At 38.3% G+C, this 24264-nt stretch overlaps 1 protein-coding gene across 2 annotated transcripts in view; it reads right to left on the bottom strand.

The window, feature by feature from the left end:
- Nucleotides 1–522: 522 nt before the first annotated feature.
- Nucleotides 523–24264, bottom strand: part of chd2 (chromodomain helicase DNA binding protein 2) — a 45958-nt gene continuing 22216 nt past the window's right edge. Inside the window, exons 15-39 of one of the 2 annotated variants that reach the window (XM_002933307.5) lie at nt 24115–24204; nt 23316–23506; nt 22623–22811; nt 21514–21673; nt 21239–21391; nt 18824–18895; nt 18545–18694; nt 16169–16317; nt 15311–15407; nt 14438–14530; nt 14058–14228; nt 13272–13447; nt 12889–12930; nt 12619–12758; nt 12283–12421; nt 11591–11741; nt 11341–11457; nt 11130–11252; nt 10469–10600; nt 9167–9301; nt 8456–8634; nt 6783–6882; nt 5958–6159; nt 5541–5790; nt 523–5348 (exon numbers count right to left, since the gene is read on the bottom strand). In XM_002933307.5, coding sequence (XP_002933353.2) covers nt 5048–5348; nt 5541–5790; nt 5958–6159; nt 6783–6882; nt 8456–8634; nt 9167–9301; nt 10469–10600; nt 11130–11252; nt 11341–11457; nt 11591–11741; nt 12283–12421; nt 12619–12758; nt 12889–12930; nt 13272–13447; nt 14058–14228; nt 14438–14530; nt 15311–15407; nt 16169–16317; nt 18545–18694; nt 18824–18895; nt 21239–21391; nt 21514–21673; nt 22623–22811; nt 23316–23506; nt 24115–24204 — 3702 coding nt within the window. In that variant the 3' untranslated portion in view covers nt 523–5047. The remainder of the gene's footprint in view (nt 5349–5540; nt 5791–5957; nt 6160–6782; nt 6883–8455; nt 8635–9166; nt 9302–10468; nt 10601–11129; nt 11253–11340; nt 11458–11590; nt 11742–12282; nt 12422–12618; nt 12759–12888; nt 12931–13271; nt 13448–14057; nt 14229–14437; nt 14531–15310; nt 15408–16168; nt 16318–18544; nt 18695–18823; nt 18896–21238; nt 21392–21513; nt 21674–22622; nt 22812–23315; nt 23507–24114; nt 24205–24264) is intronic. The other variant, XM_018092472.2, reaches the window with a different exon arrangement.

Raw genomic sequence — 24264 nt, 5'->3', positions numbered from 1 at the left:
CAGAAACTTGGGCCTCAGCTTTCCAAAGCTTATTGGTCCATATATGGGGCCTTCCAACAGGCTGCCCAAAAGTTACCTGGCCACAAGTCAGGCAGATATCAATCAAGGTTTGAAAATCCCATCTGGCAAGGAGTACAGCAAAGACACAGTACTATAGGCCTTTAGTATGGTCCAATTGCTGTCCCCTGGGTGTGTGTGTAGCCAAGTCAGGCACCCTCGCCAAACAAACAGATCTTTGAGCATGTGGTGAGCTTTACCCTCAAGTTGGGTAGTAAATTACTTAATGTTTCCGGTTCCCATTACCAGAAGCATTTACTGGGACACTCACCGTAGATTCACTTAGGGTTTCCCCACAGCTCTCATGCATTTCCCACTCTCTCAATGGAGCCTTACCTGCCTATTCTATACCATGTACCCTCACAGGAACCCCTGGCTCCCCTTCCCTGGGTCCCCAAGCCAGGCACACCGTATCAGACACTGCCTGCCCTCATTACAGACACAAGCAACTTGCATGACATCTAATGTTCTGAAAAACGCCTTCATTTTTAATATACAAGAATGAAAAGTACAGCAGTTTTACAATGTAGGAAAATTAATACATACTATATAAACAAACTATATACATAGGAAAAGCACAACAACATACTTATTTTCACAAATATAAATGAATAATCCCAGACCCCACTTCTGCCTGCTTATAGCTGAATAGAAACACTGGGACTGCTTAGAAACCTGACATTGCTCATTGCCGTGTTTGTGCTAATAGGGAAGAACTACTTGGGCAATGAAGGAATAGCATCTTGGAAGATTTGAACCCCTCTCTTTATGAAAGGATACGGGCTGACCAGTGTACATTTATATATGCAGGAATGGTGGTTATGTGCAATGGCTATAAATAATGGGCCCCGTGGATACATTCCCATCACAAGGTATAGCAATGGTTACACCTATACATACGACCAGACAACGTACTGTAGAGGCTTCCTGTGATATTGAATTGCATGCATGGCAATATGGGAAGGAATAATGGAACTGCTCTTCTAAAGTAGAAACAAAATTGTTTCTGTTCTTTGACACAAATGTTGATTTATACAGATTAATGTCTAGAATCATAATTTAAAATCACATTCAAACAAAAGTATTAAAATACGTTTATGCATCACCATGTGGCTGTGGGTTAAGTCAACATGTCCTCTGGGTTCCCCAACAAGCCCACAAGTTTTTGGTTATTGGCAGGAGAAAAATAACTCATTCTTCATTCTCATGCCTGACAAGAGAGGACATCTACTGGCCACAACAGGCTTGGATCCTTTGTGGGATTAAGTTGTTACACTGATAAGCCACTATATGTTCTGTTCTTGTTATATCCCTAGAACCAATGGCTTCTGCAGCATCCTATGTAAGTCCTTTGCTAGTGCTATGCACATTAACAGGTCGGTTTCCATCTTGTTTCATATTTGTGGACCTAAAATCTTTTCTTAATGTGAGCTATGGATTTTATGGGAGGCACAGGGCTTCAATGGTACAGCAATGAAACATGTTCATTTAACTTGCCTAACAGGCTTTATACAGGAAGGATTTCCATGATTAGATTTACTGATGTGAATTGTAATAAGACAAATCAAAGTGCAAATAGAGCCTCACTATAACCTTGCACCCACCTTAAATCACTACTCCAGGCACAAGCCCCTGCATCACACTGCCTTGCCACAAAATGAATACAATTCTACAGGACCACATCATGTAAATAAGCCAATGTGTGGCCCTTACATTTAGAGATGAGACTTCTCTACACATAATACTAAAGTTACGTGACATGTATGAGAAGCAGATAAATACTGCTAGCATTTGTCCTTCGGTCCATGTTTTCTATAAACAGAAAAAAGTCAATGCGTGGCCCTTACATTTAGGGATGAGACGTCTCTACACATTATACTAGAGTTATATGACATGTGAGAAGCAGATATAAACTGCTAAGCTTTATCCTTGGGTCCATGTTTTCTATAATGCACTGTAGTGAATGTTATACCTACACCTGTGCTTTATGGGTAACAGCTCTAAATCCATGGGCAATACATTGGGGTGGGGGGGGGGGGGGTGCGCAATTTGTACCTGTAAGTAATAACATCTTATTCATCCTCAAAACTGAATAGTTGCTACTGACAGACTTTGGTCATAATGAATCTTCTCTCCCTTTACATTTTTCTAACATTCATAAAGAAACAAATTATTTCAGGAAGACAACAAAAATAAAATCTTTAATATGACAAATATTTTCATTTGTTTAGGATTTTAGTGTTTTTTTGTACAGACACAAGTAAATAAACACCAGAATTTCCTATTGCATTCACTATAAATAACTTTTACAGGATAGTTATGCCAGGTAATGTAGAGCGCTGCAGTGCAGTTGCAGACACAGAGAAATGTTTAACATTATTCAGACTGGTGTTGCCCAGGTACCTATATTCTGTTCCCTTCTGTGCACCAATGCATTGCTTGTTAGCAAGTAGGACTATACACTCGAATAAGGTCATGTAATAAAAGCATAGAAACAGTCTAGTAACCCATTCTAACCAATCAGGTTTGCTTTTAACAAGCAGGAATAGTAATACTACCTGCTGATCTCATACTCGGACCAGGAAAAGCTTTTGCACATTATTACATTAGCCCCAATAATTTACATTTCTAGACACTGTACAAGGTTACCCTCAGTAAATTCAAAATAGAGGGTCAGACGTAATCTTTAACTAGTAACTGGCACTGTGATCACAAACAAATCAATTGGATACAGTTATATTATTATCATTGCTAAACACACAAGTTTGCTAAAATGCAATGATGAATCTGAAGGTTTCCTGGCAACATTAAATGGATTTTCCTCTTATACGAGACGCTTGCCAACCCCACTGTTTTATGACAGTTTCCAGCCTTCAGAATGTTAATGACAATAATCCATGGCTTTTATATCTTTCCCGACATTACTGAATAATATTTTAAGGCACTCATTATTTTATGGGAGAGAGAAAACAGGATACAATGTACACACAGAAAAGAAACAAGCCAAACTATTGAATACTGTGTGAGAAACACAATGGTGTGTTAATGGGCCTCTGTGCAAATGTGCTAGCTTCTTAATATTGTTTTGGCTTTCATGCTCTTTTTTGTTGTCGAGGTTCTATAAAAAGGGCCACAAACTGGACAATAGCAGGTCACCCATCTGAGAGAGGAGCTTTGTGGATCAATGCCAAGATTCCAATATTATATGCCATTTAGTTCAATTATTTGTGAAGCCCAGAAGCCTATGTGTCCATCCAGCAAGACCCGGCTACAGTTTGCTCTCAGGGGTGATCTTGGCTTGGTCGACCCTAATATTTGCATCAAGCAACATATTTCATGAGAGTGCATTTCAAGGTATAAATACATCCCTTGTACAATTCAGTGATGCACTTGGTCTCCTCATTTTATTAACGATTAAATATGGAACTAGGCAAGAACTGGATTTAGACAAATATATAGTTTCCTCTAACCCTGAAAAATAAATCTATATATTAATTATAAATAAATAATGGTTTAATAGTTAGTGTACCATACCATCTGACCTCTGTAGCTTAAGGGTGAATGGAGATCATCATGAAAATGTGGAGCAAAGTTTTTTGGCAGTGCTATCTTGTTAATGACTGTGCTGTATGCATTTGCAGAGTTGGGACAAAACAACAGTTTATCCTTTAACAAGGCAAAAAAAATGGAAAAGTGCAATGATTCATCATGTTCTAATACTGAAGTGTTAGAAGGATAATTTGTTTAAGAAATTGTACATTTTTTATATATATATTTATATATATATTTTACATTTGGCTCAAGCAGAATTGAAATACAATGAAGTTAGAAAAGCTAATTAAAGCCTGCTGCATTTATAATGATTGGCCTTGCACTGGCCGGAGAACTTTCAGCATGTGAGGGTTTACTTACCCTTGTAATTTTAATGAAATATGTTTTGCTAAAAAGATTCAGAATTTAGTGCCGTCACTCTGCTAATTAAGTGAGTGGCCTTTTTTTGTATATATGGAATCCCTGGTCCAGAAGAGTTTTGGAACAGGTATAGGCAACCAATGTTCCTCTAGATGTTGCTGTACATCTCAACACCCTCATGGTTTGATTTGTAGTTCAAAATCATCAGAAACTGCATGATGGACATCCCTGTATTAGAGAACACTGACATTGTATGTGACAAGAGACTCCCATCAAACATAAATCTATAAAATGAAGGGTTGTAAAAAATCCACAAAAGGAAACAAGAAAATAGAAAAGCCAGCCTCTCTATCTGCTGTTGGTAACCAGAAGGGAAGTGCCTTATATTGGCTGTGCGTATCATTTTATCATGCTTAATTCTCAGACATCCAGTTCAATATTTACATCCCTAAGTTTAAGAAATATTATTTTCTGTACAGATCCCAACATAGAAATAGTACAGACAAAAAAGGAAGGCTTTTGAAATGTGAAAAATGAATGGATACCATCAATGGTGATCATACTCCCACCTTTGTACTTCAATAAAACCTTAATCAGACTAAACGGTCTGTATTAACCTTTGCTTATGCAGTCACATATGGCTGCAGTATATTGCACACTGGTCTGGGATGCAAAATGGCAAATGGACATCTTTCCTTATTAGCTTGAGTGCAATAGCTAGAAATGTAGTTCTGGAGTCATATAAAATGCATCATAATTAACAGCACTGACGTAACGTCTTAAGATCTCCAAACATTTATCCTTCAAGAGACATTTGTATCTCATATAACGAGTTTTAAATTCCAAGAATGCCACAGTGAGGGGGCTCTCTTGCCTATATGTTGACTTCTTTTAAGCTCTAGCAAGTAAATGATGGTACAGCTGCCTTGGTCCAACCCATATTCTTGGCACAAGGAATAGGATTCTCCAACAGCAGCACAGGCCAGCAAGTTTTAGCAGCAATATCCTTGTTGCACTGACTGCCCCCTGTGGCATAATACCAGGACTATATACCAATCAATTGTTTTGTTTGTGATATCTACCTGTTCCAATTATAATCTCCACTTTTCTGTTCTAATGACCTGTCCAGGGGTGGTTTGTTATCATGTGGGGATCTTTGAGTAGGGGGTGAGCGAGGGTCAGAGAGAGAAGTTGATTGAGAGGGACCTTTATAATCCCCAGACTTCTCAGAATGGAATGAGCGGTAGTGGTCTGAAGGTCCTTGACTATGGTAGCCCATGGGGGGCCGGTGGTCAGATCCCATTCTTCTGAAGTCCTGCTGGTGGTAACTCTGGGGTCGAAAATCATCGGATCTTCTTCGTTTGTTGTCATGGTGATGTCTGCAAAAAACTTCTTAGATTAATACTGATAAACTTAGACAAGCATTTGATAAACTTGATAGTGATAAACAAATATTTCACTCAGGAACTAAAGAACCAAGTCCCAAATACCACCTAATTAGGTACGCCTGGAAAATGCGCTTTGACATCTAAAACATTTTTAATAGCTAACTCCTATGAATTTTTGCCCACCTGTCATAATAGTCCCGGTGTCCACGGTGGTCTCGATCATTGTTATATTGGTCATATGGTCTTTTGCGGGACATGTTGTTTGGCCGGAAGTTTGCAGAGCTTCTCCTTGGATCCCCATGTGGTCTTCGTTCTGAATAATGGTGATCTTTGTACCTATGCTGGTCATATTGGTGATGGCGGTCACCACCCCATGGCTGGTTGCTGTTATTGCCTCCGTAATTGAATTTCCGGTCTCTCCACTCACCTCGCTCTATGCAAAGCAAAGGTATATTTTGAGTGCTTAAGGTAAGTAACATACTTTTTCACGCTATCATAAAAAACAATAATCAAGTTGAAAGTTACATTTACTGGTGACCTGTTTTAGGCAAGAATATACTTGTGAAGATAGCATATAGAAAGTAACCATGAATTGCTCACCTGCATTATTAAAAGGTCTCTTGTTAGGACTGCCAAAGTTTTCTCTTTGATGGCTATGCACTTGCTGGGTGTGAGGTGGGACAATAACCGGTTTCTGTGGTGTATGTGGCCCTTGAGATTGTGACACATGAGGGTCCCGGCTAGATCCAGATTGCTCTGGTCGAAAAGGTTTCTTGACAGACACATCCTTTTTCTTGTGATCCTGATAATGACAAAGTAGAAACAATTCATCAAATAGAAAAGCAATACACTGTTGCATGTCTGAAATGGAACCCTACAGCCACTAAGTTTAAGTATCAGCATATCTAATAATAAAGGTGGCCATATATGGACTGACCCTGTATGAAATTTGTCCAATCAGTCCATGGGCCAACCAGATGGATAGCATTTGAGGGGCCATACACAATATGGCCACCTTTTTACTATTACAATCGTTCTAAACAGCAGGAAGCAGAAATTATCGAAATCTAAAGCAACTGCAACCATTGGAACAGTAAATGGAAAATCTGTTCAGGTGTAGAGCCCTATAAGTACTTTGTGATTAAAACACACAATATGCTCATGTTCATTCAGCCAATAACCCAGAATGACCATTAGACAAAGATGTCCAGTTTAATGTAGAGATGAATGGCTGATCAGGTACTTTTATAGAGAAAATGCCTAGATGCCGAATAAATTCTTAGGTGTTTTAAGATATAAACAATGTAAAGAGGAATGTTTGTCATTTACTCGCATGAAGTAAATGGAATTTATTAGCAAGAGAGAAAGAAATGAATTTATTACCAAGAAACAAAAACTTGCAGGTTTAAATATATAGAAAATTACCTCTTCTTCTTGAGATCTCTTTTTGTGTGCCATCTTATATAATTTGTGCAGCTTCCTGGCATCAAATTCTGTGAACTTAGACACAAAAATCCAGAGGTTTCTAGAATGAAAGATAATAACTTATTAAAAATAAAATCCCCAAAGCATTCTCTGGATTTCGTTTTTTCCCATAATGTAATAAAGTCAGATTTTACACCAAAAGTTCATATTTCCCATTTTTTTTTTCTGAATTCCCATTTTCCAACATTTACATGATATTTGCTCTGTCCCTGGAATCGTGTAAAATCAAGGTTTCACTGGAGCTGTATACATGGCATAATGTATTACCATTTTTGCACTACAGTAGTTAATAGAACTGATTTGCATCTGTACAACATGAGCAAAATAAACAGAACATATGCTAAAAACACATTCTACCTAGTTTTAACATACAAATTAGATTGGGTATATTTATCATAAATTAGTAACAGAACATTTTGCTTTCACATGTACTATCTTACCATTACCATTAGAGTTAAACTAAAAATACTCGGCTCTTGATAAACAACCCCCTCTTTTTACCCTTTATTGTTTCAACGAAAAAGTTTCAAGAAATAACAAAAACAGACAGCTTTTTTATGATTAATCCAATAAGCAAAAAACATGTTCAGTAGAAGTCATTTAACTTATGTTGACCAGGGGTATACTGCCCCTTTAAAGAAAAACAAAGAGCCCTGGTCAGTAGGCATTATGCTAGTCAACAATGTGCAGGAGAGGGTATCCTAACTGGAAGACACTAATAAAAAATACCTGAAGGGATAGTCAGGCAGATTATAAAGCAAATTAAAGTGTTCATCTTCCTGTTTAGAGTGACTATCTATGAACTAAGGTGTCTCTCTGTGAGCCTATTACTATGTGGCTATTATGTATTGCATATAATAATAAACATGCCATCTAATAACCTCGTCATCCTCTGCTCCCTATCTGTACTTACAGTATAACTGCTAGTCAGCATTTTATGCAGATCACCACAGTACAAATATTAGATACTAAAGAAATTAACAGAATAGACAGATGTAGGAGAAACACTAGGAAACAGGTTAATGTTTTTTATACTCCCCCCACAGACTGCTTCCATGTGTGTGTCAAATTCAATAAATGTCAGTTTTGCAATGGGGAAAACAAGGTGCTTTCTTTTCCTATTGTTTGGCTTAAGTAAAGGCTGGTCTATAGAGTCCCTGGAGTTAATAGAGGAGTCCTCCATTCCAGTAGCCCATTCCAGGGGAACTGGTTTTCTAGCCAGGTAGAGGCCCGGTGATTTGGCTGAAGTTGTGCAGAGTTTGGCTCCCCAAGAAAAGGAGCAGAGTTGTTCCACTGACAGAGAGTGACATCCTGGGGGAGAGGGAATCTTACAGACATACAGACGTAAGTGGAAAAGACTTTTGTGTTTCTAGGGGCTTGAGCAATGGGCCCTCATGGTAGACATGGAAACCACCTTTGTATCAGGTATGTGTTTTCTGTATTTTTACATTTTGTTTTGGAAACAGCACTAAATACACTTGCTAGAGGTCAGCTGTATTGCACTAAATTGTCTATGCTTTAGTTTTCTCTTTCTGGAAGCAAGTGCAGAAATCTACCTCCAGGACAGTGCATTGCTATTACTTTAACTTACAACACTATATTGTGGAATTTACCTTCTCCATAACTTCACATGCTCCTGGTCAGAGTACATTTTAAGGCACTCAGAGATGCGGTCTCCAATTTTCAGCAAACAGGTGCGGGTGTGCTCCAGTTGTTCCTGTACAGAAAGCCCTTTGTCAGCATTATCTAGCTGTTTGAGAGCTTTTTTGACAGGCCTCATTCTCTCTTTGCACTAAAAGAAGAAAATAAAAATAATTAATTCACACTGGAGTCAACATTACTCTGCTGCTGCAAACATGTAGATTAAAACCAACAAAAAATAAAATGTAAAAATCAAAACAATTAAAAAAAAAAAAGCAGCAAAAATTATAGGTACCCAGTCTAAAACTAAAAATATTCACAAACATTTTTAAATGTTTTCCATTATAAGAGGTCTTGCTATTTTACCAGGTGAAACCTTACTAGGAAGATGAAAACAGCCATCCCTGATTATTTTAGAGACTTTGTTTTGCTAGGAATGAAGTAGCAATGCAGCCCCTTGCATAGTTTGAGCACATACAAGGGGAGTGTAAAGCAGCTTCAGCTAGCAGGGAGAAAAGTGTACCTGGATAAAATATGTAACAAAGGCATACCTATCTCCTTAAAAAAACCCAAATTAGGGCAAATAATATCTAGTTACCTTTCTTTACATTATTAGAAATTAAAGCTCTTATTTAAGCAAAGTATTCATTTTATACACTTTCTTTGCTACATGGAGAACTTACAATGCTGAAGGTCTCTTGGTCCAGGTCATCTTCCTCTTCTTCCCCAATGGGGACTGGTTCACTACCAGCTGTTATATGAACAGGACCTTGGTTCTTTCTGTTCTTACCACCAGGCTTGGCCTCACCTCGCTTGGCCTTAAAAAAAAATTATAGCAAGTGATTAGGTGGTTAACAAATCTTAAATGGGCTGTTTACCTTCCAAATTGTTTTCAGATAGCACCAAAAATTAAGCTTTTTTTCAATTGCTTATTTTATTTAAGTTTAACATTTAATTTATCACCTTCTTGGGTCTCCCTGCAGCGGCTCTGGGAGGGGGTTCACAAACTGCAAACTGTTCTTATTCCATACATTCGTTACATTAGTTGATACATTTCTCTGGAGCATCTGTGAAATGTTAGCAACTACTGTATCAATCTTAACAGCTGTCTTTAATGAAACTCAGCAGGGCCAAAGATTAGAAACCAATGTAGCAAATTGTAACAGTTCACAGTCTGCACCCGAGTTACTAAATTGCCAGCCTGAAACACTGGAGACAAAAACAGCTTAAAGAAGAAGTACTGTATTTACTCGAGTATAAGCCTAGTTTTTCAGCACCCAAAATGTGCTGAAAAAGTCACCCTCGGCTTATACTCGAGTCGGGTGCTATGGGTCCCTCCAGACTAGCACCCTCTGTCCTTTGTGTGCAAATTAGGCCACCCGCAACCAGACCCTCCAGTGCCTGTTGTTTTTGTTGACCCTCTTCTCCACTTACAGAGCTAGTTTACTGTTTTTCTTTGAAATAAATATTTAGAAACATATACCCCACTGATGCCTCAATTAATGTCATTTTATTGGTATTTATTTTGATTATTGAAACTTAGCAGTAGCGGCTGCATATCCCACCCTAGGCTTATACTCGAGTCGATACGTTTTTCCAGTTTTAGGTAAAATTAGGTACCTCGGCTTATATTCGGATCGGCTTATACTCGAGTATATACGGTAAACCTTTTTTTTCCCTATCTTTAGAAACTGGCCCCCTGCTTAAAAAGTTTGAGGACCCCTGGACTAAGGTATGTTATTCTAAAGACAGAAAAAAGGTTTACTTTAAATTTAAACTTCAATTTTAGAAAAACAGTTAAACATGAAAAAAGTCTTTATTTCTGGTGTCTGAAAACAAATGAACTGAAAAAAGTGTTCTGAAGGTAAACAAAAACTTTAGTTGGTAAACAGATATACAAATTCACAGACTTTACTGCTTTTGCAATTAGTTTAGTAACCTCCTGGTCCAGTACACATGATCCATTGCCCACTTTTTCTAGCTACCTTTTCCTTCTTGTCTTTTGCTTTCTTTTTATCTTTATCTCCCTCTTTCTTTTGAGTTTGCTTATCCTTGTTTTCCTTGTTGTCTTTCTTCTTCTGCTTTTTCTTGTTTGTGTTCTTTTCTGTGCCATCCTCCTGGTAAGGATACAGACACATTTTATAGGTGTTAGAACAATAGGCACTGTTCTTAGTATACACAACTACAAATATCTTATATGAGTTTTAACTGAAAACTTTTCATAACCGTTATTTAATTTTCAGGTTAAAGGAGGACTATGCTCCCCCGGCTATAAAAGCCCCCCTTAACTAGCACTGCCTTGACCCCCCTCACCCCTCCCTTATAGCACAGTTTCGCCGACACGGACGCAACTTGCGCATGCACAGTTTAAGCAGATTTCCTGCTACCTCCAACTGCGCATGCGTAAGCAGGGTGCGTATTGGCAGAGAGACTAGAAGACTGTCACTTGCAGGGAAGATGTCGGCCAGGTACTCAGCTGCGCTACTCTGTTCTTTTAGGTTGGGGTTAGCGATAAGGACAGTTTTTAAAGTTAGAAACTATGCGCTAAGAGAGAGGTGAGGGGGGGTCAAGGCAGTGCTAGTTAAGGGGGCTTTTATAGCCCGGGGGGTATAGTTCTCCTTTAAAGGTAAGCCTGACTCAACTAACCTTTTCCTCCCCCTCTTCGGAATTGTTGTCAGAGTGTCTGGGAGATGAAATGTCATTGCCATGCTCATCTTTAGTTTTGCCGCTATCTTTCTTTGCTCGTGGCTTTCTTTTCTTTGACTTAGGCTGCAAGTAAAATAATGAAAAACAGGTTTTTGAAGTTGTTGTACTGAATACTCCTTAAATAAATTTCTAACAAATAATTTGCACAAACCTCCTCTGCAGCACCCGTTTCTTTTTCCATTTCTTTCTTCAGCATTTTCAGCAGATAATCTGCTCTTGTCTGTAAATGTTTAGCTTGTGGTTTCTTCTCTGTATCCACAGGTAAAATCTATAAGTGACAGTTTTTTGTTTAACTAGAACTGAACCATATGTGAATAAGATAAAAGCAACCGTAATATCTGTAAAAGCTGGCTATTATGGACTTGGTTTTATAATGCATTTGCTAGTCTTGTAGTCAATACCTTTTCAGACAACTTCAGCTCAGGATCACTTTTAATATGTTCCCAGTTGCCATAGCCATGTTCATATATACCAAGAAGTAAATGGGAATCATCTTCTATTGCCCATTCCACATCAAAATGGGCAGCCTTAACTCGACTCACCACGTTAAACCTGTGTTCAAAATTGAAAACACATGAAAAATACATTAGAAAGGCATCACACAAAATGAGAGTATATGTCCCACTACCACTTTATAATAGATCCTGCCAGTGAGTTGACATGGACCTGATACTAGGGGTCAATAAATACATTTCTTTAGAAACACAACAAATGAAGACTAATTCAGTTTCATGTCACATCTGAGCATTCCATCTACATTTCTTCCCCCTCATGCATGCCTTTGTCAGCAGACTTATGCTTTGTGAGTACAGGAAAGATGAAGATTTCCCACAACACATGTTACGGGATCAGAGAACTCTTTGTATGTAAAAGGGAGTCATAGAAAAGGGAAGTCAAAGCACACCAAGGTATTAATGGGCAAGGCTGAGACAGAGGCTTCTCTCTGACTTTTTTGTTATGACTCAAGCATTTAAGATTCATGATGAAAAAAAGACCCATCTTCAATGAACATTGTTCTATATATTAATAACATTATTCTTTTTATGCCAAGCCTTAATAAGCATTTACAAGTTAATATTTAAATATAGCTCACTTTTTCTTTTCTTCTGGGTCAGCTGGGATGGATTTACTGAGAACTTCAAAGTCTTCCTCGTGCTGAATAATAGCTTTTACATTCACTTGCACACCAGAGATTTTAATTGTGGGTCCCCTGCGCTTGCCTGGACCTTTTCCTAAAGGATAAGTAAAGGTGCTGTTAATACATGAAAAAAGGGTATTTTTATATAAAAGTAATTAAAGGTTAAACTAAAATCAAGTGCAGAGTTGTAGAAAAGTGCCTAGATGCAAAACTAATCTGTATCTGATTGCCATATTTAAAAAGATGACAAGGCATCTAAATGTTAATTTAAAACTTTTCAGCCAAACATACCATCAGCAGGGTTTTCTTTTAATTGCTCTTCGAATTCCTGCATGGCTGAAGCACAGCTGTTGTGCAGCAGTTCACCCAACCTCTTGAGATCTGCCACAGATTTTTCCACAAGCTCTGCATCTCGGGCAATGCACTCCAGTCTGCAAACCAAGACATGTACCGTTTACCAAGCAATATTTTCGTATTATTGTATATTATTGCAAAGACTATAAGACAGATGTAATGCAATGTATTCTCAATGTAATGTAATGCAATGTATTCTAAACATACCTTTCCAGTGGAGAAGCAAACTTCTTGTAAGCCTTAATAAACCTAAGGAAATAAATTGTTACATACAAGTCACTGCAAAGAATAAATTCTTCTCGGCAATTTAAAATGGCTTCTCTGCTAAATACAAAATAAAGGAAGAATATACTGTACATGTTTCATGCCTGCTAGAGGATGAATCTAATCCTTTTGCCCATGGATGTGGGCCTGTACATGGGCAACCTATAATTCCACAGCTGGAGGTGCAGCACAACAATATATGACAAGAGAACTATTATGGTATCTATTGTGCTAAGTTAAAGAAACATTCCCATTTGACTCTTGTATAAAACTCTTACCCAAGTTTTAACCATCAGAACAAGACAGAGAAAATGGTTTGCACTTACCGTCTGATCTCAGCATCAGTAAATCCCTCAACATTGTCTTTCCTAACACTTCGTGGCCGTCCTCTGCGCTTTGGCTTTTTGTCATCATCGGAGTCATCTGAGTCACTCTCGGATCCAGAGGAACGCTGAGCTTTCTGCTTTGACTCCAAATCAGACTCACTGTCATTTGCTTGAGGCTGGAACAATCAGACACATCCTTTTATTAATACTTTGATTTAAATGCAGACCTGACTCCACACAATGAAAACGAACACTGTTGCCATAGTACAGGGGGTTGAACACATTGCTGGTTACAGCCCAGCTAATTTACCTTAAATTATGTGTTTTATTTAATGTAAGGAATTGCATGCCTTTCAAAATGTTTCAGTGCATTAGTTCAACAACACTAATTCATAAATTTTTTTAAAAAAAACTTCTATTCATTTAGTCAGTTGTTTTCCCTCTTGCCCCTTTTATTTCTTGGGGTACCATCCAAACCCTCTTGCTAGCCATACAGATTCACAAATTAAAACCTAATTTTTTAACCATTGTATTTTTCGTTCGTTTACACTTCTTCCCTAATCTAGGGTCACAGAAAGGATAAAAAAGTGCCTACGCATAGCAAGTTCTTTCTTTGCTCTCTTATGCATGCTGTTTAACAGCACTATAAAGGAGTTTGACATACAAAAGAATGAAATGGGAGACAGAATGAAGAGTCTCAAACAAAGGGAAATATTGTTCAGCTGTACTACTGCACATAATGCATTCCATAAAAGACATTATGAAAGAGCATACTCTTGCTCTCACCTTCTTGTTCAAGCTCCTGATCCTGGGAAGCATGTATATTTCCTGTAGTTCTTTCTGCCGAGCCTCCTCCTCCACTTTTTTTCTTTGCCCCTCAGGAATTATGTCATCCCATTCCTGTTCGCGCTTCAAAACCATTTCAGGCTCTTCCTCCATTGTTGCAAAGTTAGCTACCTAAAAAAAATAAGTTCATGCTATGGTTTATTTTTCTAGAACTTTCTAAGGCTTGTTTTCTCTCTAGTTCACAGGTATTTCTGCTGTACATATAGCCAAACTATACATGTCCATTACTTGGGTAAATCTGGGTTAAACATTATTTTCTACAGATTAACGGGAATCCTATAAAATTTGATTCAACTCAGTGGTCATCATGGACAATTCACCTTGAACTGAGACAGCAACTCATCAGTAGCACTGGAAGATGGCTCGTTCTCTCGAGTTTCCGCAAGACGTAAAATTTCGTCTATATCCATTTCCTGAAAGAAGAATCATAAAATGAACAAAATAATAACCCCTTTCTTTTAACAGAATAGGTAAGGTATGCACTGTTTTCTAAAACTTCACAGAGGAATTACTATGAATGAAACATATAATGCAGCAACATAGCAGACGGACCCTAATGAGCTCTCAATCTCAGTTTTTTAAGGTTTAATTAAAACGCAAGCCTAACCAGTTAGAACATATATACATGAACATGATGAGTAAGCTGTGTGACTATTCTAGTACACCACAGAAAGAAATAGTTCAAACTTATGGAGGTTGTTGTCTAGATGCTATACCGTGTCACTACTCTTGTTTAAATTTCACACAGGATTCCAATTCAGCTAAAGTTTTTGTATTTACTGTGGTCCCAATATTTACTTGTCATATAAGGTGAACAGTACCTTTTCAAAAACATGCCAAACCTTTGACTACCTTTGTGTGGAAAAATCTGAACATACACTTAAGAGCAAGTAAATGTGTCAATAATTTATTTTTAAATTAATTTAAATCTGAAAAAGGGAGAAAAAATTTACTTCCACATCCCCCCACACCCATTATAAATGTAAATAAATGCAACTGTGTTTGTTTCGTGTCATTTCATGAAAATGAATTAAAAGGGACACAGTCCATTTCAATATAGCAATACTGCTGCACTGGTTTAATCTTGCTCATGTTTATAATGCTTCTGACATTTACTAAATAGAGTCATTGGATTTGTACAGATTTGTTCTTTAATTATGTTAAAGGGAGACTAGCACAAAAACAATTCTTACCTGAGGTTCTAATTCCTCTCCTTCAGTTTCCTTGAAAAGATCAGCAGCTCCAAACTTTAGAATAGCAGCAAGTTCATCTTTGTTAAATGGGTTACAACTAGAAAGAAATAAAAAGATTGTACAAAAGGTCAGTTGAATATACACTGGGCAAGGTTACTGTTTGGTGTGTTTTCCACCAGTGTTGAAGGTAGTATACGGTTAGCAACAGGGAAAATGCTTTATGTTTTCAGCTGTCCAGCTGAAGGTAGCTGCCTGATTAAACTGCAGGTGAACCAGCAAATAAAAGAGCTGTGGGGTTACACAGAAAGGGGTTGGTTCTTGACTCAGAGTAGTTCACTCTTAGAGCAGGGCACAGGGCAGGAAGGCTGCCTGCCTGTGTTAGGAACTCCCAGAGGGGCTGGGGGTGCCTACTGCCACTGCGAGGAGCAGAGTGAGCCATGACCAGGCTTAAGGTGAGCCTGAGTGTTCATGAGCGTGAGAGTTACCGTGGATGTGGGAAGTCACTGGTGATAATAAGAAACCATGAAAAAGTTCCAGAGTGTGAAAGTTACCCTGGAAAGAGAGAGTCCCAGAAAGGTGACCAGTTTTGAACAAGTTTGCTGAACTGTTTGTTGATTCCCGAGAGCTTTATGTTGGGCAGAATTTACCCTAAATAAACCTGTGTTTTTGCCAGAAGAATTGGTGTCCAAGTCTTTATGCTCCAGATTCTCTGCTTACCTGCCTACCATAGCTAATTTCCCCCAAAAACTAAGTGTACAGGGAAACGGCATGTCACAATACACATAGACGCACACACACACTAAGGGTTGTCTAAGTGTTATTATATACGCCATTTGCCTTCAGCACTCATATGCTTACTTGGAGCTGCCTGAGTTATTGTCCAGTACAGTTCTGCCTGTTGTATCCATACGCTGGATGACCAGATGATCCAGAACCATCTTCTTTTTGGCTCGCTCTATTATATCTTCTTCTACTGTGCCCCTCGTGACAAGTCGGTATATATTTACCTGCACAAGAAAAGCTTATACTGACAAAGGCAAGCAATATTTCTAGTGTGTTGTTTTATGAAGCACCTTAAATTTCCTACAAAATAACATAAGACACTATGGGGCAGATTCATCAAAGTACGAGTTAGTCCCGAAAATGGGTAAAATTCGGATTAGATACAATAATTTCTGATGATCAGAAATGTCACAAATATGCTTACGAAAAAATCGTAATAGACACGCTAATATTGTATTGGCGATCCAAAATCACTAAATTTTCGTAACCGAACCATAATAAATGGCGGGAAAACCTTTCTGACTCAGATCCTTCTGTGCATGTTTTTGGAAGTCTCCCATAGGACTCAATGGCACTGTGCAGCTCCAACCTGACCCAAGGAAAGTCACGATAACAAAGCTTTATTGAATCCGAAAGTTTCGTACACGGCGCAACAAATATGATTTTGTTGCAGAAATTGTCGCATAGTACAAAAAAGTTTTGCAAATTAACGAAAAAGTCGCAAAAAATACGCACATTACAAAAATGCAGAAAAAATAAAAAAATTTTGTAATCAGAAACAATCATACTTTGATAAATGTGCCCCTAAGTAAACCTTACTGTCTTCTGATTTAAGATACACAGTTGAACTGAATTTCCACAGGATGGCAAAATCTTGGAGGGTAGAAGATAAAAAAATGCAGAGTATTTCAGGGGGGTCACGTGCCTGTATTGCACTGTGATCAAACACTGGCTCTGCTCGTGCTCTTAAATTTACTCTACCACTTTCTCTTAAGGTGGTGATACAGGTTACAATTATGATCATTGGTCGCAGGAAAGATCGCTCGTACCCTTCACTAACGTTCAGAGCTGAATCGTCACATATGGAGGTCTACCCCTATCTGACAATTCAGCCCTAAACACTTGCCTTTGCTCGGGCATCTTCAATGGCAACTGATCAAAATTTTCTGCCCTGCCAGATAGACAAGACGATCGTTATCCAAGGCTTTTGCTATATCGCACGTCTCGCCAATCCACCATACATGCACTAAATATTATACGAAACCTTGTTTTGTACGATAATATCGGTGTGTGTATGACCGCCTTTATTCTTCACACTATTTAGTCAGGCCCGGATTTGTGGCGAGGCCACAAAGGCCCGGGCCTAGGGCGGCACAAGCATAGGGGCGGCATGCCACCCCGCCGCAGGCAAATTTTAACATTTTGCTCCCATACGGAGCAATGGGGAACTCTCCCCACTGCTCCGTATGGGAGATTCAACTTTGGCGCTTGCGCATGCGCGTTCGCTCGGCGGGCGGGGGAAGTTCACGCATGCGTATTGGCGCGGCGGGGGGGGGGGGATAGGGGGCGCCAAATGAGGGCGGCCTTGGGGCGTCCCCACTACAAATCCGGCGCTGTATTTAGTACTATTGTCTGTAACAAGAAATTAGCACAGTTTATATTAATGTCTGTCTGTTTTTTTTTTTTAGTGTCTCTGTGCAAACGAGAAGGTGTGTATTATAACGGATGATGTTGGTAGGGAGGAAGTGTAAGTAATGTGCATAATTGTAAAATTTATTTGTATGTAAAAGTTGATACACTGATTAACCAATGAAAAGGTGCTACCTTAATTGGCTACCTGATGAAAACCACAGAAAGCACTCAGAACACGAGAGAGGGAAAGAGATAATATAAAGCCACTTTAGCATCATCATAATCAGCTGGCTATGGTTGTCAGTGTAATAAAGTATTGCAAACATTATCTTTTGTTCTTTTTCATTACATGTTTGCATGTAATATACTGATGTCTGGTGGGATAGAGTGGTCACTACACATTTTACTGCCAGAACAAATGTAGATATTACTTATAATATATTCAAGTGGCACTAATTTAACATTATGATCGACTACTAAAAAATAGCAAACCCCACTTCCCCCAGAAGTATATATAAGCTCCTGCCCTCAATAATGACAGTGGTATCATAATAAAGAGAAGAGTGGCAAATTTTAAGGTGGATAAACTAAGGAAAAAATGTTTAAAAAAAACTGTAGCTTTCATTCTCTACTGACAAGACCAGAAAGCAGTATTAAGTGTAGAATGACATTATTTTTCAATCTCTGTACTTACTACAACAAATAATAAAATATACAAATATTTGTTGACTGAAGAACTATGAAGTACAGCCCAGTTTACTGGATCATGATCAACATCAACGTATACTGCATTACTTTCATTCTAAACCCTTTGCCAACCTGTTTCTTTTGGCCAATACGATGAGCTCTGGCTTGTGCCTGCAAATCATTTTGTGGATTCCAGTCTGAATCGAAGATGACCACGGTGTCGGCCGATGCCAAGTTTATACCTAGGCCGCCAGCGCGTGTCGACAACAGAAAACAAAAATCCTAAATACAAAAGAGATACATAAAATAATTTCCATATGTGGGCTAAGGAGAAGTGCTAGTTCTATTTCTGCATAAGAACAAATTTATGCAGAAAAATAGAAATAAAACTGTACAACATTGAGCTCTCACCTCAGAGCCTTCTGCGTTAAAGTGATCAAGTGCCTGCTTGCGTAACTCTCCTTTTATTGATCCATCTAGTCGCTAGAAGAGAACACAAATCAGTTAGACAGCACAGAAAGCAATACAGCATGAACAAATCTAGATGTCAGTACCAAGAGAATAAAAATAACTTTAGTGCTGGGTGTACCTCGTGGACATTCCCCTGCAACAGAAACCCTGTGATGGCTCAGATCTACTTACAGTGCTGGCTAGCTACCTGCTACTGCTTTAACTCTTTACACCAAAATGGGAAATACATGTTTAAGGTGGGATATGGAAAGGCAGCTGCACATTTCCAAAATGTTATATCAGTACTAGCTGATCAGAATTATATAATCCTTCCAATCCTTCCTGGTTTTAAATATGTTGACCATAACTAGGAGGTGGCATAGCAAAAGGTGCAAAAGTGTGCTGAGCTCTAATAACAATCAATAATTTGTTGGTCTTAAAACTGTAGAGCAGAGCAGTATTTGTTACCTGCTACAAGCTGCAAGACCTGAAGAAAATGCTTCACCTGTGTGCAGTACTGTGCTGTGATACAGAATTAAACATTTGAATCAAATTAGCTTTATCCCCAAGCTACCCCAGTGGTGCTAAAGTTTGTGAACCCTTTAAATTTTTTCATATTTTTATACGACTGTGACCTAAGACATTAGGTCACAAGACTTCAAACAAGTCCTGAAACAAAAATTATTATATTTGGTTATGTATTTATTGAACAAAAATGATCCAATAACATATCTGTAAGGCACAAATAAGTGAATTGTGCTCTCAGCATTTCGTGTGACCCCCTTGTGCAGCAACAACTACAACTAAACATTTGTGGTGACGATTTCAGCTCTTGGATGTGTTGGTGGGTTTCCTCACATGAACCACTCACTTTAGGTCTTTTCATAACATTTCAATTGGATTAAGGTCGGGACTTTGACTTGGCCATTCCAGAACATTAACTTTATTCTTTGGTAGAATGGCTAGTGTCTTTAGGATCGTTGTCTTGCTGCATCACCCACTTTCTCTTGAGTTTCAGTTCACAGACAGATGTCTTGACATTTTCCTTTAGAATTCTCAGGTATAGTTTCCAGCTTAATGGGCATCAACAACTTTTTTTCTGAGGTCCTCAGACACCTCCTTTGTACGAGTCATGATACATATCCACAAATGTGTATGTGTGATCAGGCTTTGATGGATCCCCATTCTTTAAATAAATCAGGGTCTCTCACTCATACCTGATTGTCATCCCATTGACTAAAACCACCAGACTCTGATTTCAACTTTAAATTATATGATAATCCTAAGGATTCACTTATTTTTTCCACACTCAGATTTGTAATTGGATAATTTTTTTCAATAAATACATGACATTTTTGTTTCATTTGTTTAAAAATATAGAACATGTTAAAGGGTTCACAAACTTTTGAGAACCACTGTATGTAGTCACATTTCTCACTTAATATCTGGTGCTATGTTGCCTAAAAAAGGGTGAATTTTATGTTGATCTGGCATTACACAGACTAAAATAAGATTCTGATTAAGCCCTTTAAGCCTAAGGTGGCAAATTGGCAAGTTATTGGCTCATGTATTTGGCCAGTCCAACAGACACCTGGCTGTAAATTGGCCAGAAACCTATAGGGCAGGTTTGAAAATCCAATCAGGCCAAGGACTGCATCAGTGTGTTGATGTGTTCCTCTCCCAATGTGCCTTCCTAGGCTAATATTATGATGAGATTGATGGCCCTGGGGCCAAAGTTTGTGTCAGCTTGATTTCTCATGCAAATATCCAGGTGCTTTCAACCTTGCCAAACCATCCAATCTGTAACTAGGATTGGCTTCTAGTATGGAGTACAAAGTGAAATTTGCATTTTTTGTGCGTGATCTGTTATTAGTCACCCCGCAACAAACCTTCATTGCCGTGGGTGACTAATCTCCCTGCAATGCCATCCCACCGGCAATAATGTAAATTGCTAGTGGGATAGCATATGCGTTGCTACGATTTGCCGAAGTCGCCCTAAGTTTCCTCTCAAGGCAACTTCAGGAAAGATTAGTCGCCCGCGGCACTGAAGATTTGCAGCCACTGCCCTAAACTGCTCCCTGGTTGCTCATGTCCCCGACCTTAGCATTTCAGAATTGGTTTGTGTAACTGATTGGAAGACGGACAGAAGAATCAAATAAAATCTAGTCTATCAGTCTGATTTCTGTAGTCCCTTACCCTCACTAAAACAATTTTAAGATTAATTTTTAGGTTACCTTTGCTTTAAACTGTCACATACTACAGGCAGGATATATTTAGCAAAGCACTTTTCCCATATTTTGTTTTTTTTTACACATTTTACCAACACAAGAGTTATACATTTTTGAACATGCTATCAATGCTCAAGCAAGAAAGTACCTGGAAAGGGTAATGTTTGATGGCCAGGTATTCAGCAAGGATATCCAGCATGCGCACCATCTGTGAGAAGATAAGTACTCTGTTTCCCCTTTCACGCAGCCGCGTCAGAAGCTTGTCTAGCAAAACAAGCTTTCCACTGCTTCTGATCAAAGACTAAGAAAATGTTCATTCTTATTAGCTTAAAATTACTAGCAGTTTTCTGAATACTCTGACACTACAAAAGAACATTCATACATTTTGGCTGGGTTTTCTTAAGCCAATAATTAGCAGCTGACCTGCAATGAATCCAATCTGCTTTCTTTCTCTGTCTCTTCGGGTTTGATTAGAAAACAGTGGTTGCAACATTTTTTAAGTTCCATGACAATGTTAAGGAAGCCAGAAGTGCTGCCTCTTGTTCCCTTTGAGAGTGCTTTGTAGTTCCTTGTTAATATCCACCTGCAAACACATTACCAAAACAAGGTAAAGCTGCTGAGTTGTAGGATAAACGTCAGTAGTAACAAACACCATAGTTATGTGCCGCTATATAGCCTAGACATCTGCCCATCCAAAATCTCACTCCAAAACCAAGGGTATTAATATGAATTGGCCCTTCCTTTGCAGCTAGAAAAGCTTCCATTAGGAAAGGCTTTCCATTAGATAAAGGAAAAATAGTTGGTGGGATCTGCTTTCATTCAGTCACAAGAGCATTAGTGAGGATGGGCACTGATATTGTATTAACAGATTTTGTGGAACGCACAAGGGACTTTTGCATTACACTGTCAGTCTAAGAGGTTTCGGAAATGATTCTAATGAGTCAGGATTAGACAATCATGGTTTTCTTTCAATCTGTAAATTCAGGCATGTTTAAGTAAAAAAATACATTTTTGGAAGTTTAGACAGTGTTTATGCAACATTTTTACATTTTTAGTTTATTAGCTCAGAGCAAACAGCTTTTGTGCTAATGTTGCTTTAAGACTGTCTGAACTGGGCAGCGAGAGTTCTAACAGAGGATGTGTGATTTTAATGATCTATTTGCTTCAACACTTGGTGGTACCATTCTGTAAGTCTGTGTGTCCATCCACTTTACAGCTTAAGTGCTGTTGCTCCTACACATTCTACATCACACAACTGAGTGACCTCTAGCAGGGCAACTTGACTAACTTATTGGAAAGTTGGTCACGCAACAGTACACCCTATTCTCATGCCAGCGTTTGTTGCTAGAGATTACAAAGCTGTGTGCTTAACCATATACCTGTGTCAGCATTGCATGTGGCTGTCATATTCAATTCCACTAATTAGAAGAGGTGTCTGGATACTTTTGCTCATAGAATTTATTTTCATGATACCCCTTTAACATCACCAACATGTAAAAATAATTAATTCCGCACAAATATAAAAAACATACCTGTAATACTGTTTCTGCATGACACACATCTCTACCCGGAGTATCTGTTCTACTTTGGCTGGAAGAGACTTCTCCACATCTTTCTTCACTCTGCGTAGTAAAAAAGGTTCTAGGACTTTGTGTAGGCTTTGATAACCATTGTCTCTTCCTTTGCCATGCTGATCTTCGAAGTCTTCCCAACATTCAAATCTATACAAAAATTAAAAGTCCAAATAATCAAATCTAAATTTCTAATAGCCAAAATGGACGTTATCGCATAGATTCTACTTAAAATTAGCAGAATTAACTGTACAGTGAAAAAAAAAAACACTATACTTAAAGCCTTTTGTATGAACCATTTAATAGTTCTCACAAGGTACCCTAAAAATTTATTTTTATTTCAGTTTATTGAATGGGAATACCAAAAGAAGAATACACATAAAAGATGTGATGACACTACTTTCGGATATTTTACTAAAATGCTATTGCTTATCTCTCAAAAATCTCCAGTAAATCTGATGATCTCCAAAAAAGCAAGGGCCAAAAAGCAAGGGCTATGGCTAGCAGGCAAGGGTTTTTTGTCCCAAAGCTGACTGCACATGTTTTGAATTCTCTGCCACAGAATCACCAAAGTAGAAAGTACATTCAAAACATGTCGAGTTCTGATGAGCAAAAGATAAAAAATGAATTAAAGTTTTTAAGATAAAGGCTTACTTCTCTGGCATAATAAAGTGCAGGAGTGACCACAGCTCCTTAAGCGAGTTCTGAAGAGGTGTACCAGTGATCAGCAGTCGGGCGTTAGATTTGAATTCAATGAGTGTTTTATAAAGTAAAGAATCATCATTCTTTAGTCGATGGGCTTCATCCACCCCAAGGAAAGCCCAGTTAATACTACTCAGAACAGCCTGCAATAGTCAACATATTATATTCAGATGTCAGTGGATTTATAGATGAATATTAGTCACTCCCCATCAGGGAACAAACACAACACCTTACTCAAAATGAGGATATTTAAACTCAGCTCAGACTTCAGTGAACTATGCTAAAGTACATGATATAAACTGCTGTGTAGACAAGGGGACAGCCAATCAAATTGAATAGGGTTACAAGGCATATGTTTGCCCAACAGAAAAGCTCTGTAAAATACAAGTACTTAGATGGTATAACTGGTCCTTAGATGGTATAACTGGTCCTTATATGGTATCATACCTGCTTAAGTCTTAAGCAAAGCATCTAGGGCTTCTGTTCCTTTCATATGCACCAAGCACAGAAAAATGAAAACAATATTTTACAACTGGCCAAGTGTGGTAGTCAACACTTGAGGCACGACGATATAGTTTTATATGTGCAACATTTCTTCTATACTGCTAATGCAGCCTAAATCATACCACTGCAATATGCATAAAACTTGTAAAACACAAGTGAATCTGTCTTGGTGGCCAACTAAATATCCTTAAGAAGGATATAAGAAACTTGTCATTCAAAGCGATTGTAAATTGCCTGATAAACATACTTTATCCTTCAGCAAAATTTCATACGTTGTAAGTAGTGCATTAAATTTCATCTTCTTGCTTTGCTGATGGACCCATTCATATTCACGTATCTAGTAAATGAAAGCAAATAAACATGTTAAATCTACTACAGAATCATTTTTTTGTTGTTG

This window comes from Xenopus tropicalis, chromosome 3 (assembly GCF_000004195.4).
Source record: "Xenopus tropicalis strain Nigerian chromosome 3, UCB_Xtro_10.0, whole genome shotgun sequence".
Classification (NCBI taxonomy): Eukaryota; Metazoa; Chordata; class Amphibia; order Anura; family Pipidae; genus Xenopus; species Xenopus tropicalis.
This window is presented reverse-complemented; position numbering and strand designations above follow the sequence as displayed.